Here is an 18846-nt window from a genome sequence, read left to right on the forward strand (position 1 = left end):
CTTTTTTCAAAGTGCTAATCCCATACACCAACCCTTGCAAGTGGAGCAACAACAACTTGTGGAAGTGGGTTGAACTCATTGGAGTGGTTATATGATTTTTGTCAGCCACAAACGACTAGAAACAATAAAACTATACTCTTTGTTTTTAAAGAACAAACTTTATTTGATATATATGTATTTAATTAATAATTAAATATTCAAATATATTTTAATAAGACAAAATTAGTAATTCTTTATAGATTAATGATTATGATAATCCGTCTGCTTACAATGACCAAACGACATTAAAAAGTTTGTTTCCAAACAACAATTCAAAATATAGATTATTTGTATGTTTCATTGACGAGATATGACCTGGTGCTTCCGTATTAATTATTAAATAATCAAATAAACAAATTTGGAAAAAAATCTTTTTAAGAGAGAACATAAAAAAGAAACTCATTCTACTTTTCTCTTAAAGAGGAAAGGAACATGACAAAAGAAGTGTCACAGGTCTCTCTGTAAACTTTCATTTCCAATATTCATGACACGATAAAGATATGATTATGTACCATATAAGATCACTCAGGACAATAAAAAATCACTCCATAGTCCATATAACTCATTTATGTGGTGAGTGAGTTCTTATTATTTATGTTGTAAGAAAACCTAAAGATGAACTCTACAACTAAGAGCCTGGGTTCGATGTATGGGCTGGAACAGCATCGGATTAACATTAGTATGGGCATGGCTTCACTGGATCTCCCACCACCACCGCTACCATTGAATCTACCTCGTTCAGATCTACTTGTTGGTAAGTTTTCCAATCCTACAACCAATCTTTACCAGATCTATCTCTATAATACCTAATTTTGGAATTTTGACATCACTTTAAAGGAAGAAGAGAAGATTACAACGAGATTTGTGTTCCTACGTATAAAGCAACAATAACCGGTGATTGGAAAGCAGCCAAACTCATCCTTGACAAACGCCCGGAGCTTGTAAGGTTTAGCATCACCGAAAGTTATGATACAGTTCTTCACATTGCTGTAATGGGGAAATCATACTGGTTTGTGGAATATCTGGTTAGTTTGATGGAAAAGGAGGACTTAGAACTTCAAAATAAAAATGGTGAAACTGCCCTCTGTTTAGCAGCCATATCTGGACATGTCAAGATAGCTAGTATTTTGGTGAGGAAGAACAAGGCCCTAGTGGAGATTCCTGATAGTCGAGGAATGATGCCACTTTACATGGCTGCTCTATATGGAAAGCATGAAATGGTGAGGTATCTTTATCAAAGTTCCCGGAAGATGACTGGTGATTTCTGGACAAATCATCATAGAAGTTGCGTTCTTGTGAAATGTGTTGAGGCTAATCTATTTGGTAAGTATCTTGATTCTTGGCTCCTAACTATTGATTTCTTGCTTGTTTTTCTATTATAATTAATATGTGGCTATACTTTTTTGTGAGTTTAACTTCATATTAAGGATTAACGATAACTTAAGTAATTACTTAGCCAACAGTTTTTGTATCTACTACCTGACCAAACTTCATTTTCATAAGGTTTGACTATCCAATTTTCAATTATGTTTTGTAGTTGTGGAATTCTGTATTTTTTGTACGGTTGTTATAATTTTTTTTGCATTTTTGTCATCACGGAGCACATGTCGACATACATATATGACAATAATGACATGTGGACCATGTGGACCAATGATATGATAAGATTATTCAAGCGTATCATTAACATTTAAAAGGCTATTAAACTTGATAAATTTTTTTCTTTTCAGATTTCATTTTTATAGTTTTGTTTTTTACTTTGTTTTTTACATGTTTTTTCACGATTCAAATTTATAACTTCATTTTACATCGTTTTTACACCTTCGTATTTTAATTTTTTTTTCCTTTTCAAAATATGTTTTTACAACTTTTTTTTTCGCAATTTGTTTTCATAACTTCATTGTTTATATTTACTTGAATTAATTTTTTTCTTCACAATTCGTTTCTATAATATTTGTTTACATGTTTTTTTTTTTTTTTTTTTTTTTTTTTTTTTTTTTTTTTTCAAAATCTAGTTTTTTTTTTCACAATCAATTTTTACAACTTTAATCTTACAAATAAATATAATAAAATTGTACAAACAAAATAAAATATAAATATGAAAAATAGGATTGTAAAAATATAAAATAAATTTATAAAATTATAAAACAGATTATTAAAAAATATATAAAAACGAATAGTAGAGAAACTTGAAACTAGAAATAAAACCAACACATTAAAAACAAAAAGTTTTTTCTTTCACCAATGCTCACAATACTTGAATACTTAAACCCAAGGTTCTAAAAAGCTTGTAATGGTTTCGTCATGTCGTGTCATGGATCCAACACTTGTATTTGTCATCAAGTTTTAACAAAATGTCGTCTTAAGTCATATATATTTATTAAAAGGAATAAAAAAATTATATATATATATATATATATATATATATATATATATATATATATTCTAATAAATGAATAGTTTTAATCTTCTTTTGCCAAGTGTCACTCTAATATAATTTCTCATTAGTATTATGTCATGTGTCATGTAGATATATTAGGCAACTCATTTCAAAATTCAAATTTACATTTTCTAATTATATATTAAATTTAAGGTTATAATAACTTTAAAATTTTGATATATCTCTTAATTAATAATTTATTTGAAATGATTTATTTAAAATACTTGATTAATAATTATAATTTTTTATTATGAAAGTTTAATTAATTTTATAACTCGTGGTTCCCACAGGTTATAAACTAGTATATATATATATATATATATATATATATATATATATATATATATATATATATATATATATATATATATATATATTATATACAAAAATGTTGCATCAAGTCACACTTTACAAACGACGTCACTCACAACAGTTCGAAAAAGCTTGAGGCTTTACATTGCTGTCAAATCACGTCTAACGATATTTAAAACATTGTTTAAAACTCAAATAAATTCTACACAAGTCAAAATACAACTACATTGTTTCTCATAACTCTAACCCTAAAACGACTACTAATTGAGTGACGAAATAATTAACTAATTTGCGGACACTAAAACCTTAATAATAACATATAATAATAACAATAAATAAAAAGCCCAAAGTTTCTCAAAAATTTATCGCTAAGTTAACCCAAAATTTAAGCTTACGAAAAAAAACTATAGTTTCAAATAACTCAAACTAGTCTACTTGACAAAGATAAGCATACGTTACCATGGCTGGAATCCGGACCATTTCTAGTTGCTTTTCCGACTATCCCATAATGCATCAAAGCTTGGCCGAATGGTCTTCTAGTTTCCGGTGGCCCACTCCGCCGAAGAAGCCAACCCAGTATACTGGGGCGAAAGGACTAGTTCATGGATATTCTTTTGTGATCCATATGTTAATCATTGTTGGCCTTATATACATCCATTATATTCATCTCGGGGATGCTATGAATCATCCATGCTTCAAAGATCCCTCCGATAGAAAAGACTTGTGATCATGTCTTACTAAGCATCATCGGGACCGTGACTATTTTTGGGTCTAAAACAACCCTCCAATTATGCAAAAAAGGATTATCATAGGCATGCTTAATGTGGTGGACCGGATTGGTATTGTAATAGGGATCAATGTTCTCGTTAGGATTGAAGTCGTAGACACAACCGATATCGTAGACATGATATGGGTCACAAAAACGATTGGTGTCGTAGATGATATTGACATAATAAGAAATGTCACCTCTTCTATATTTTTTCTTTTGATTCATGTAGCTTGAAAAAGCTTGTCATCATTGTTCGTGACCAGACTAGTAAAGAATCTTGTTTCAACCAAATAACTCATCGATTTTCTGATCTTTGAATATGAAACAAAATCTACATATCATGATCAGTCAAATCTAATTATAATAGTAGGTCAGCGCGATGAGATTTTGTATGATAAGGCATCTTTATTTAAATCATGTTACGATTTCTATCCCTGATAGCCACCTCACTTATATTTTTCAAAACCATATTGCAAGGGGGCTATCACAATACTAATAATCTAGATAGTGACCATGACGACCTTTGAGTCGACTGTCGAAGGATTAACTTCCTTTACCCCATGCCATATAGCTTTACTTTACTATGAATTCTGATATGGTGAATAAATCCCCAGTCCTTTGAATGGAATTACCAAAAGAGTATAAATACAAGATGACATGGGCCGAGACATATATAATACATATAAGAATTATGGGCTAACTAATAATAAAAATACATAGACATATGTACAAAGTATGATCTGCTAACATCCCCTAAAGTTTGATCGTGAGGATAATTTTGAATGTTCGAATTGGTTTTGAATTAGTTGAAGGTATTTGTCAATCTTAATGTGTTCAGTGTGTTTATGTTGTACTAGGTTTGATGACATATACACCGAACTGTTATTATCATAATAGATATGGCTTTATCTAGGGGACACTGAAGCTCACGGAGAAAATTACGGACCCATCATGTATCGGCAATCGTGTTAACAACACCACAATACTCTGCCTCGACACTCCACCAAGAAATAACTCCCTGCAACTTAGAAGACCAAGAGATAAGATTATCAACCAATAAACATAATAACTAGACACCTAACCCAGACTACGTCAAAGTAGGCAATTAAGTTAAATGCGGGAGACACATGAAGTTGGATACCATGGTCAAGAGTGCCTCTACTATATCACATAATACCCTTCATAGCTTGAGGATAAGGCTCCCTTGGATCATGAAAGACTACGATACAAAGAAGGGTCTGCAACGGGAGGGTATATGTCATCCAACTTGTAAATGGGCTAAACTAGATTACGTGGAAGATTGTGATGAAGCATATGAACACGCTCAAGAATCTCGAAGGTATATTTTCTCTTTGAAAAGAAAAGGTCCTATGAAGTATGGGAGGCAGAAATGCCCAACAAATAGTTAATTCTTCTAATTCAGACATGGAAAACTAACAGTTAATATGGGAAATAATAGACTGGAGAAGCGTGGTGGATGAGGCTGTGATAACATACAGTAAGGAGGTAGGTTGTATTAGTACCCTAATGATAAGTAAAAAATGAGGAATCCGTCATGATTTACTAGAAGACTATATAAAGAGCAAGTTGATCAAATCATTGGCATCAAGCCTGTGGGATCTATTTGAGTCCATATAGAGATCGTTGAAGGTGACACACATAATTAGGATGTTGCAGGTCCCTGAAACCTGGTAGCTAGTGCATTTAGACGGTCTCCTATAGATTCCAGAGAAGAAAAGTGTTCTTCAAATCGAGCTGGTTTATAGGTCAGTATCTGGAGATAGCCAGACTGAGAACGGTGAGAGGGGTAATTGGTTTAACAACCAGACTAAAAGTCTCATTATACTCATTCCCTTGATGCTAACTACGCTCGTTCGTCACCAAACATTCTTTATTGTGTAAGAGAGATTTGATAACATTTTTTTTGAACAAACACATGGATCAAACTACACTTTCCTTAAAGCTCTTCGCATAAGCACCCAAGTACTGTTTATAATAAGAGAATTATATTTCTGATTCATGCCTTTAAGCCAATTTCAATCTTTCAAAGCCTATAAGTGTGACATCAGGACAAAGGATATATTGGAGAAGTAAAGATTAAGGCATTTGGTAGGTTTGATGGGTGAGCTTGGGGAGGAGAGATCATGGGAGGGGAGGACGAGTGAGGGGAAATGAGCCTCATCCTCGATGGGAGATGCCATGTCGATATTAAGAGGAGCGGGGTCGTGTAAAAGAGTATTGGTGTGGGTGGTAGTGGTTCATTATTTTCCAAATGAGAGGGGAGACATATGTATCTAAGAGAAAATCATATGATGGTGGTTCCGTAGGGGTAACCAAACCATATGGAAAAATGGTCTCGTCAAATGTGACATGATGAGAGATAATGATATTTTAAAGGAAAGATCGTAGTAACGAAAACCTCGGTGGTATGTTGGATAACCCATAAATATGCAGGGGGATCGACCGTAGATTTTATGGGTGGTATATAGGCGAGGAAAGCATAAACATCCAAAAACACGAAGATGATCATACGTCGGATGCCGAAAAAAAGACAATAAAGAGGTGTACCATTAAAGATAGATATAGAGGGAAGGATATTGAGAAGGTAAGTAACCATATAAAGAGATTCTGGACAAAAAGTTGGTGGAAGATGTGAGTGAAAAAAGAGAGTGGGCACCATATTATTGACGGTACAAATCATGCATTTGGATTTCTCGTTTTGTTGGAAAGTATAAGGTCAAGAGAAGCGAAAAGTAATACCATTACATGCGAAATAGTCATGAAACAAGGTATTATTGTATTCCCGCCCATTATCGCATTAAAAATGTTTGATATTACACCCAAATTGGGTTTTCATTAGATTGGAAAAATAAAAAAAAAAATTAAAAGGCTTCTGATTTATATTCAGTAGATGAATTGAGAGACAATGAGTGTAATGATCAAGAAATAAAATATAATATCGCAAGCCACCAACACTAGAAATAGGAGATGTACACAAGTTTGAATGATTAATTTCAAATGTTGCAGAAAAAACGGAAATAGAAAGATAAAAAGGAAGTATAGTATGTTTGCCAAGTTGACAAGCTTGAAAAATAACATAGGTTTTAGGTGAACTACTAGAAATAGAACTACTAGAAAATAAATACTTCAAGACTTGATAGTCAGGAAGACCGAGTCGCTGGTGCAGACTGGTAAAGGTGGTGGAGATGAATGCATGACTTGTTGAACTTTTGACAACTTAAAGAGGTTCGGAATTGTCACATCGGATTATTGGGCGACATGTCCGATAATCAAGAATAGTAAACCCAAACAAGTCAAAATCAATAGGAAATTTAATTTGAGTAGTGAATCTCCGGACATAAATAAGATTTTTAATGATATTAGGTGTTATAATGAAATTTTGCAAGAGTAAGGGTTGATAAAAAAAATTGGAATATGAAAAGTCGTGTGTCTCGGGGTCGTAACAGATATTACGAAACCATTACCGAAAAAAGAGGACGACGTGTATAATAATTATTACATACAAAATTTAAGATACCTATGTTTGCATGAACATGATCGGTCGCCCTAGTGTCAATTACCCATCCTCCATTTCATGGGTTATTCAAAGTCATTGTATTAAACATTTCAGGCAAGGAACCGAGATAATCCGGAGTACCTACGGAGAGGTACCCACGGAGATATTCTGGACTTCACTTTTTGACTAGTCCTTCAAGTAAATCAACGATCATTTTGAATTTGGTGCAATAATCATGAACCGAGAGGTCCCCACTGAGATATTCTGGACTTCACTTTTCGAGGTTCAAAGTTGTGGCATCTTTGTTTTCACAGAATACGGTGTTGACTTTTGAGGTTCAAACTTTCTAGGCGGTTACATTGAGATTATAGACAGGTGTAATAAGGGATTGAGAGATGGATTCAATTATCCATAGTTTAACCATGACATCAAGCTTCTCCCATTTAGAATCTGTAGGAGGTGTAGATGAAGCATCATAGGAACTCTTAATATGATCGACTACATCGTATGCGATGTAATATGGTTGGCAAAGAGGTCACATAATGGACTAGTAGTTATGTGAGGCAAGATCTAGAATTAACGGGACATATGTCTTGATATTTGTAATGGCGTATGCCTTGTGTGTAGAGAGTGGTGGCTTGTTGTTGATGGGAATAGTGTAGAGGTATGGTTTAGGCCGCCATAGGAGGTGGATTAGGGAGGAAGAAATGAACGAGAAAGGTAAGAGGAGCGAATTTAAGAGAATTTAGAGTGAGTATATCATGATGTCATGAATAATTCCCAATCCTTTCAACTAAATTACCAAAAGAATGCAAATATAAGATGGCATGGGCCGAGACATATACAATACATGCAAGACTCATAGTCTAACTAATGATACAAATACATAGACGTATTTACAAAGTATGATTCGCTAATAGATTCAATGTCGATTTAGTAAGAGTAACTAGCTAACTAATAATACATATACATAGACATATATACAAAGTATGCTCTGCCTAATATATTAAATGTCGTTCTAGGTTCATTAAGTTAGACATAATCAACTTCACATGTTTGAGATCATGCGGGTACAACCGTTGTATGCACCATCTACGAGAGGCCTTGCATGGTCATACATCTTAGGCGTTATATATATATATATATATATATATATATATATATATATATATATATATATAGGTTTAGGTTCTATGGAAAACAAAAAACCTTAAAAAAACCCTAAAAATCATAAAATACATAAAAAAAATACTTAGAGATCACAAAACTTTTTTTTGAATTTTTTTATAAAAAATCGCAGCTTTTTGCTAAAATTCGCTGAAAAAAAACAAAAAATCAATTTTTTTTTTTTTTTTAAAAAAAATTTTCAAACTTTTTTTCAGTGAATTTGTATAGAAAGCTGCGATTTTTTCAAAAATAGGTTTTGTGATCTCTAAGTATTTTTTTTATGCATTTTTATGATTTTTAGGGTTTTTTTAGGTTTTTTTGTTTTCCAAATAACCCTTCCCTATATATATATATATATATATATATATATATATATATATATATATATATATATATATATATATATATATATATATATATATATATATATATATATATAGAGAGAGAGAGAGAGAGAGAGATAGAAATTGTCAGAAAAGTCCGAATATTTCAGAAAAAATTACACTTTAGTCCTAAATTTTATTTTTTGATAGAATAGTCCCGATTATTTGATTTTACACGATAATATGTCATTTCATGTTAAAAGAAAAAAAAAAAATTTGTTAATTTGAGCCAAAATGAGATAATCGGGATTTTTTTGTTTAAAAAATAAAATTTGAGACTAAAGTGAAACTAATCTGAAAATATTGAGACTTTTCTGGCCATTTCCAATATATATATATATATATATATATATATATATATATATATATATATATATATATATATATATAGTGAAAAGTTCAATAGAGAACCATTATTAATCAAGGAACCAAGGAACCAATCCTAAGCGTCGGAATTTAAAACGATCAACGGCAAAAGGAAGGGTTGTAAATTTTTATAATGGACGCACATGTACCGGATTATAACAAAACTCACTTCCTTTTTTTCATTTAAAATTTTTTTTAGGCTAAGTTGTTTATCGAAAAAAAACCGAATATACCGTTGTTCACGATTTTTCGTCCTCTTTCAATAGAGATCAATGATGATATATAAAAAACGAACTTTTTTTTTTTCTCTAAAAAAACTCACTTAATTTTCTTAGTTTTTTCAGTATTTAAGTTTATTTTTATCAAAAAAAAAACTAATTATACCAAAAACATTAATTTTTTGTACTCTATTAATAAACATCAACACCGACTAAAAAAAAAAAACCCCGAACAGTACAGATTCACACTGTGAATCTAAACTGTAAATATTTCAATTTTTAACATTCACAATATGAAAAATCTCGAACAGTTCAGATTCACATTGTGAATCTGAATTACTATTATACACACTGTAAATCTGAGAATGTTCAAAAAAAAAAAAACATCGATCAGTGTAGATTCACACTGTGAATCTAAACTGTAAATATTTCAAATTTTAACATTCACAATGTGAAAAAGCTCCGATCATTTCAGATTCACACTGTGAAACAGACTTCTTATTATGCACATTGTGAATCTAAGGAGGTTCATAATGTGAATCTGAATAGGTTTACAATATGAATCTGAACAGGTTGACAATGTGAATCTAAACTGAAATAATTTTTTTTTTTTAACTTGAATATGAATCATGTTTAAAAATACAAAAAATATGAATTTTGATATATTTATTAATTTTTTTTCTATAAAAAAATAGACCTTAAATTTTTTTATCAAAGAAAATGAAGTGGGTTTTTTTCGAAAAAAAAAAGTTCGTTTTTTATATATCATCATGGATCTCTATGCAAAGACAACGAAAAATCGTGAACAATGGTATATTCGGTTTTTTTTTCGATAAAAAACATGGCCTAAAAAAAAATTTAAATGAAAAAAAGTGGTGAGTTTTTTTGTAAATGGTGGATTTTTTGGTATAATCCGGTGTGTGCGTCCAATGTAAAAGTGTACATCTATTTCCTTGGCCGTTGATCGTTATGATTTTCAACGTTCACGATTGGTTACTTGGTTTCTTGGTTAATGATGGTTCTCTATTGAACCTCATCCTATATAGTGAAAAGTTCAATAGAGAACCTATATATATATATATATATATATATATATATATATATATATATAATCAAGAAGGAACGGAAATAGCTAGAAAGAAGGACGACAAGCTATAAAACAATGATGAAAAATCTCTATTCATTCAAGAAGTTTCACGACAATTTAAAACTCAAATAAATTTACCACAATTTAAAATACGATTACACCATATGTAATAGTTCTAACCTTAATATGACTCCTAGTTTAGTAAGGATAATTAACTGATAACTTGAAACTAAAATTAAAACTACACAAATAGATTTTTTGATACCGAATCTCATTGGTTTGAAAACCAGTTTGCTTCTTTTTTCTATTATGGTCAAACTGATTAAGGAAAAACTAGTTTGGAGTGAAAAATTTGAAACATGTAGTATTGGTTTGAAGTCGGTTCAAAACCAGGTTTGGTCAAATCACTTTTCAGAACAAGTTTGAAAAACTATGTTTTCACCACCTTTGCCGAACTTGATTTTGGTATAAGAAATTTAACAAATTTTTCATGATTGATCAAAATGATATTAATAATCAAAACTGATGGCTACTCAATGATGTAAGGTGTTTTCGCTCATTTTTCTAGTTTTATTGTATTATAAAAAGATTTTATTAGGCGTCCAGGATGGTACAAGGGGTATAAACCAATCTTTTGAAACCTCCAAACCCTTGTATGAACAATAAGTTGTAAAAATAATGGATGTAAACACGTCTTTAGTATATGAAGATTGATTTTTTTTTTAGGTTTGAAATTTGGCTTTACATAAACCCAGCTCCAAGATTCCAGATGTCAAACTAGTCCCACATCTTAGGTTAAACTACAAATCAAATTCGTTTCACTTAAGGAAATATAAAGCCTATAAACTATCTAAAACACATAACTACAAAAACCTAGAATGTAAGCCCAAATTATTAAAAAACACATGTCCAAATAACTCCACACCAAACCACTTGCGAAAGATGTCTTGACCAATCATTAAAGCTCTGAATGTGACGAAATTTGGTCAAACCGTGTGGTGGTTTCCATGAAGTACTTTGCCAAAGGGGTGGGACTGATACACCTTTTAGATAGGACCATCTCTTCATTTTTTTAGTTAGTTCTCCCATTTCAGGTTAAGTTGTAGAGTCTGATTTGCCCTTTCAACCCCGTTGACACTATTGAGTTTTAGCAATGAGCAATGGAAATGTCGGGAGGTATCTTTTACATACTTGAAGTTATGCAGTTACGTCGCTTACATTAAGATCAAAGGATACATGCATAGATAAACTTAAGGAAAAGGCAAATAAGTTTGTATTTATTGGCTACAAATTCGATAACATGGTCTATCGCTTCAGAGATAACCACAATAAAATAGTAGTTAGAATTAGGGATGTGATATTAAATGAGAATGACCATTATAAAGATGAGCTTGAAGCACTTTAGCAAGAGAAAGAAACCAGAAGCTAAAGATCAAGTTGTATATGATAAGCATAAAAAGACACTACAAGACCTATAAGCACCTTAAAGATAGGTGAAATTTTAGGAAGTAGTGAGAGCTAAAATGAGTTTTTTTTTTTTTTTTTCTTTTTTTTTTGGGAGGGGTCTAAAGATAATGGGAGCATAAAAGACTGTGAGTTTAGAAAATAAAGTTACGAATGAGGCACATATAGAAATTCATCCACTAGAAGATTCACTATAGAAAGTATATCTCTGATAAAACATTCTTTATAAAAAAATTATTTGCTATCGACTGAGAATGGATAGCTAGAATCTTACAATTTTATAACCAGAGTGTAGTTCACCTTGCGAAGAATCCAGTAAAGGAGAACAAAAACATATTTTTAGATGAGGTCATGAGGTACCACTCTATCATACAATTGATAAGTGATGGTTACTCTTGCCTTGGGGAAGACTCTTGACATGAAGATTCCATTAGATATGTTTACCAAGACTATAACAACATATATATATATATATATATATATATATATATATATATATATATATTGAAGTTATGTACTTTATTATATACATTTACCAAGAATATGACAACATATAAGTTGAAGTTATGTACTTTCGGATACTTGAATATAATATGCAGACTAGATAAAGATGGGGTTTATAACGTTTGTGTTTGGATAACAATATATTTTTTTATCAGCCTTCAAGTAAGAGATTGTTGAGTTGTGTAGTTTAATATACGTGATTAACCTTATTGTTGCTACTACTAAGAAATAGAAAGTGGGAGATTGTTAATTAACTTTTTAATTAGATTTATGGCGTAAGGGTATGTGATGGCAACTGCGGAAGCAACATCGATTGTCGAGTCAATATATGAAATGCTCGAGCTAAGGTTTGTGATGCTCTGTACGACCATGAGACCAAATAGTTATGCCTTGTGCTTGTGGGCCCGCCCTAGGTTAACTTTTAACATTATAAATTGATCCGTGTATACCTTTGTAACGCTAAGCAGAAAGCGTTTGAGATGGTCGTATTTTCTACAACTCTAATAATTTTTCTCTAGTTCTTCTGTGTAACTCGATTACACCATGTTGATTCCTTTTATTCTCAATTTTTCTTCAAATCTTTATTGTGTGTATTTTTCGCATCTTTCATTGTAACATTTTGTCTTTTTCGGCCTTGTTTATTGCTCATCATGGGGTTGTCGTGCATCGATCACATGTTTTCTTGAGTGTCATGTAATAAAATAAAATTTCTTAAGAATTGAACAAAAAATATAAAACTTCAAAAAAACAGAATAGAACTGAATTTTGAGTTGTTAAACGCTTTGAAAAGAAAATTTTGCTTAAGGTACATTGGCGGAACAAACATTAAACTTGGTTGTTATTTATTGATGGTGTCCCTAAAAATTATTGAACATGCATTAATCAATTGTCTATTTTGATGCAATGAGCAATTTTTCCTTGCAGTGGAAGGAACTATTAAGTGTACACATGTAGATTTTAACATGCAATTCTTATGCATATGAAACTCTTGGAAGATGTGGATTTTGTATCATATCTTCTTGCTTGCATTTTGCTTTTGCTTAGTTTTGTTTACTTTTTCATAGATTTTTTCTCACCACTTGTCGATCAAATATTATGTAGATATCGCATTACAAATTGCAAGAGACCGTCCGGAACTTGCAATAAATGGTAGTGTACTCGAACTATTGGCTCGAAAACCCTATGCATTTGATGTTACAACACAAAATATTTTCTGGAGAATCATATGTTCATGTAAGAATATCGTTTCCTTAACTTATTATATATTATTCATTGCAGTTGTACCTTCATATTATCATTTTCTGGTAAACAGTATTTACATTATGCTTGATGTGTTATGACATCCTGTAAAATATGTGATGATTGGGTAAGGATTTACAAAGGTACTATTAACACTGATGTATGATGATATAGTTGCATTGGTCATTTGCTTTATTAGGGTTTGCTGGACATTCAGAACCAAAGTGATTAGGGTTTCCAAACAATAATTGTTTTAATCAAAATTCTGATCATTTTGGCTCGTGTTTTTTTAAAAAACCTTTTGAAGAATATTAATCTCGACATAAACTCACTTTTCTGGTTTTGTTATGTCGAGCATAAAAGTTTGTCTGAAATTCTAATGAAACAGATGGGACATTCCACGGATTTTGGAGCTTTTTCTTAGTATAAAAAAAAGTGAACTTTATTACCTCGAAGACAAAGTCTTCATATTTTTACAACAAAAACATCCAATGAAGAGGATATAAAGGTATAATAATCTATTCACAAGTATGTCATATCATTTACTTTGGTGTCGTTTTTGAAGTCTGTCATCTGAAGACTGGAATTCCTGACATGGACAATCATGCTCTCCAATTACTAACAATCATTTGGGCAGAGATTGTGAAATTGCCAAAGCCTCAAATTGATGAAATAATAAGAGGGCCACCCGATCAACCTAAGGACATTGTAAAGCCAACACGCGCTGAAAAAGAAAAGCAAGAAGCCCTACTACTGCTAAGAAATATTTCGGACAACATTACAAAAATGCCTATTAGAATTTTTAACCGATTTAGAGGCGTTGACGAGAGAGGAACTACTTCAATACCTGCAAAGCAAAAATACTCATCCCGAGTACTATTTCTTGCTGCAGAAATGGGCAACACTGCCTTTGTTGTTGAGGTTATTCGGCAATATCCACATTTAGTACGAGAGGTGAATGATGATAACCAAAGTATATTTCACGTTGCTGTCTCACATCGTCATGAAGGTATCTACAATTTATTGTATGAGATAGGCTCACTCAGGAATTTGATAATTACTCTTGAAGACGAAAATGGCAACAACATGTTGCATTTGGTTGGCCAAAGTGCAAAGCATAACAGACTTCAAGACATACCTGGAGTGGGTCTGCAGTTGCATCTAGAAACATTATGGTTCAAGGTACATTTGTCCCTTTACAATAGTTAACTATTCATACAGATGATCTTCCTTTCTTAATAACTTCTATCCTTTTTTTTGTGCAATTTTAAATCTGCGGAATCATTTTTGTATATGAAAAAACTCATAATTTCCCAATTTCGCACTCTAAGCCAAGTTAGTTTGGTAGTGGTATGATTGCAGAAATCTTAAGAGTTGAGTTCCAATTACTCCAATGTGGATTCTCTCATTTTGGACACTCGGCTCTAATGTCAGCCACCTAGCTAGAGGACTTTTGTGTATCTATATATATATCTCGCATGATATTCTATATCACACTATGCTTTTGGGGGGAGGCTATGTGGTCCAGTTGAAGGGTTGATGCATGAATAAACCGTTTCTTGCAGAAACAATTTCCCATTTTCTTATAGTATATATGAAATGTTAATATTATATTCCTTAAGTCCATGACAATAACGTAATCTTTCTGATATTAGGAAGTTGAAAGCATACTCCCTCCTCCTTTTCGAGAAAAGAAGAACGCGTTTGGGCTAACCCCACATGAAGTATTCACCAAGAACCACAAAGATCTATTTTCCAAAGGCGAGGAATGGATGAAAGAAACTGCCGCCCAATTAATGGTGGTTGCATCACTTATAGCCACCATCTCATTTGCAGCAGCATTTACATTTCCAGGTGGATACGACCAAGTAACGGGCATCCCAATCTTCATCCGAAAAGAACTTTCCAAAATTTTCATAATATTTGATGGCTTGTCTTTTATATCGGCTACATCTTCAATCCTTTTGGTGTTGTCTATCTTGGGTTCAGATTACACCGAACATGATTTTATGATTTCATTACCCCAACAACTGATGATATGTCTAGGATCACTTTTCATCTCTATAGCGACCTTGATCCTCGCTTTTCTCATCAACTTTTTACTTCTTTATCAAAACAGTTCTAAATGGATACCAATTTTTATAACCTGTTTTGCTGCTGTCACGTACATGATATTTGGTAGCCCAAAATTTCCTCTTGTAGGTCGGTTTTTATATGGTTCTAGGTTTCTTTTTGAAAGGGAGAGGAGAATGCTTAAGAAACCCATCTTTTAGCCATTTGAATTCATTTACTTTCCATTTAAAGTGAAGTATTTCTAAAGGGATATTTTGTATATGTTAGATGTTAAAATTACTTTGTTTAGTTGGTTTGTAATTAAAGCATACATTAGGGGCTAGTTGCGTAAATTGATCTAGGTGTAAATATCATGTAATTTTGTTCATTATACGTAATCTAATTTCTTTTAATACGCGCACATATCACTTCTTTACATCTCGTAGTCCAAACAAAGTCATTCAACCACATTCAATTAATGTTGTTGGATCAAAGCTACAGGAGCGGCTCAACCAATTTGGGGCTCTAAGCAAACAAAAAAATTGAGGCCCTTCAAGTAAGCAAACAGTTTCAAACTTGAGACCTTCACTTTTATAAACCAGTGCTTTTACCACAAAGCCAAGCTTCAACTTGTCTTTGTTACCCAAGAAATACGTTTATATACATATATAATAGAATAAGCTTTAAAATTAGGGGCCCTTTAGAATTGGGGCCCCTATGCCCTTGCTTAGTTTTGCAAAGGGTCGAACCGGCCCTGCAAAGCTAGAGGTAAATAAATAATTTAGAGAAATTTATAAATTGTCTCCTACTAAGATACCTACCCACTAAAATTATGCCATTTGTCATCAATATTCCATCTTATCTAATTTAATTTGATATTCCAATAGTGCCCTTGATGAGGTAATTGAGAAAAAAGAAAAAAATATCACGTAAATCTTCAATCCTTGTTTGTTTCTAAGCCCTTCTTCTCATCAACTTCAGTCGACATGCACTTCAATCGACATCTTCAAACGCCACTACCTGGTCTTCAATAAACACCGCCAATTGCCGCCTCCTGAACTTCAAACGACACTGGAACGCCGCCACCCGATCTTCTGTCACCACCGCCAATTGCCGCCTTCTGATCTTCAATCCTTACCGGAGCCACCATCAACCTACCAGTTTACTAGTCATTTCTTTATTTAAATTTTTGAACCTCAGAACTGCATTTAAATTTCATGTGTTAGAAGAAGGTTTTTATTTGTCTTTTGGGGTTGTGTCTTTGACCAAGTTTGTCCCAAGGGGTGCTTGAGTTAATCTAGATTGTATTCAAGGAAATTATGGGCTTAAGATAAGACCCATATGGGATTGGGTCCAATTTGGAAAATTGTGCCATTAGTGGGCCTTTATGGATCCTTTGGTTTTGGGCTTGATAGTTTGAGTTATTTGTTGGGTTTTGAGCATTCTAACACTCCTATGGTGTACATTCAACCCTATAAACCTTGAATCTATGTTTTCTCTATTATACATGCAAATATTAACTATTCCAAGGTTTCATCCTAACTAGCATATTATGAAGCACCTATACCACAAAGTTCTAGTTAGATGACATACCTTTTGATGTAGCTTGATGTCTTCAAGCTTTAAGAGCTTAGCCCCAATAGTGTGGAAGCCTCAAATGGAATCACAAATCACCAAAACACCTTGGAAGAACTTGAGAGAATATGTATGCACACTAAAATCGGCCCACTCTTATTTTCACACACTTGTGCCAATTTTGTGAGCCAATGACCCCTTTATATATTATGGAGGATTAGGGTTACATCCATGTAAACCCTAATACCCATGACCTTTCATTTACATAGGATCCATGGGTTAAAAGCTCCATGGACCATCCATGAAAGCTTAGCCCAACCTAAATGAACTTGGCCCATTCCATATATATAAGAGTCCATATTTAATTAGTTCTTTTTGATTACTTAATTAATTCTAAATTAATTCTTGATCAATACTAATTAAATAATATGATTCCATATTAATATATTAGAACTTATAATATATTAATATAAATCATAAATATACTATTCTCAAAAGATTATCCATATAAATTGTGCCGGTGAAGTGCAACCCAAATGGACCATGCCGGGTCGGGTCAAGTACATACCAAATATAGTTATGGACTTAGACATTAATCCAACAGTCTCCCACTTGGATAAGTCTAAAACTATTATTGAGTATGACTTCAAAACCTAATTGGCAATCGTAGCTCTTAAAGCCACTGTCGAACTCTGACCTTGTCAATGACTTGTCCATTAGATAAAGGATCATATATTCCTCCATTCTAGATATCATATGGACTGAGATATGGATTATAATCATTCTCTCTGTCCATTTGTTGTTTCCCGATTTTCGATTTATGATGACTGACTGATTGAACAAATCAAATCAGTCCTAGCTTGGCCAAGCACTCACATGTGTCATCGCTAAATCATCGAGGGGCCCACAGATATCGCTTTTATCCCGAAGGTAAAAGGAATGGATAAACTTCGACTCATATGGCTTGTTCTACTACTTGTTGAATCATACACAAAGGCATGTTTTATAACATCGAGTTACCAAATGCGTTTTCGTGCAATCAATGTATAACCAACTCATAGTAACAACTCATATCTCTAGGTTTGAAAAATATAAGATATTATCGTCTCATGATCACTCCTGATAAAATCCATGAAGTGATTCAAATGAGCGCGGGTTGAATCCAATACTCAGAACTTATGAGCACTCATGAGTGTTGTAGAACCACTTTGTCCACCAACTTGGACCTCTATAAACCAACCCATGATAGTCTTGATTCATATCTACTTCCAACATATGACCGACTGTGGATGGTTTGAATAACTTAATCATTCGGGAAGAGCGACTTAGTTATTCTGGAAGTCAAAACATGCAAAGTGAAACACAAGAATAAATGAATCAAATATGGTATCAAACCCTATGAATATAAATAAACACTTTTATTTATCACCATACTGATTACTCATTATTCATTGTTTCGGTTTTATCAACTTTATACTTGAATTAAAAACACTAGTTGTCCCGTGCTCCAAGCATGTACACTATGTTTTTCTTAAACAATAGCTTTGCCATACACCAAGTATGCACTCTATGTTTGTCTATGATCCTTACTTTGTGAAATAAACCAATTGAACATAATTTCAATGATTCTAATTTCACACTCCCAAATCCTTATCGAAAAATGTGAGAATTTCAAATTCCTATCATTTATCGAAATCTGTTTAGATTTTAAACG

The 18846-nt window shown here is 32.6% G+C and overlaps 1 protein-coding gene across 1 annotated transcript; it reads left to right on the forward strand.

The window, feature by feature from the left end:
* The first annotated feature begins 440 nt into the window (after positions 1 to 440).
* LOC145129668 (uncharacterized) lies at positions 441 to 15980 on the forward strand. Its single transcript, XM_079064434.1, has 5 exons — positions 441 to 793; positions 877 to 1362; positions 13368 to 13499; positions 14071 to 14687; positions 15161 to 15980. Exons 1-5 carry the CDS (start codon positions 655 to 657, stop codon positions 15776 to 15778), a joined length of 1992 nt encoding a protein of 663 aa, XP_078920560.1. The 5' UTR covers positions 441 to 654; the 3' UTR covers positions 15779 to 15980.
* The last annotated feature ends 2866 nt before the right edge of the window (positions 15981 to 18846 follow it).

Source organism: Lactuca virosa, chromosome 8 (assembly GCF_052849685.1).
Source record: "Lactuca virosa cultivar CGN04683 chromosome 8, Lactuca_virosa_CGN04683_v6, whole genome shotgun sequence".
In the NCBI taxonomy this organism is placed as follows: domain Eukaryota; kingdom Viridiplantae; phylum Streptophyta; class Magnoliopsida; order Asterales; family Asteraceae; genus Lactuca; species Lactuca virosa.

Coding starts and splice junctions, on each gene's coding strand:
- LOC145129668 (XM_079064434.1), top strand. CDS start 655: ATGAACTCTACAACTAAGAGCCTGGGTTCGATGTATGGGCTGGAACAG. Junction 1,363..13,367: donor TGTTGAGGCTAATCTATTTG/GTAAGTATCTTG, acceptor AATATTATGTAG/ATATCGCATTACAAATTGCA. Junction 13,500..14,070: donor CTGGAGAATCATATGTTCAT/GTAAGAATATCG, acceptor TCGTTTTTGAAG/TCTGTCATCTGAAGACTGGA.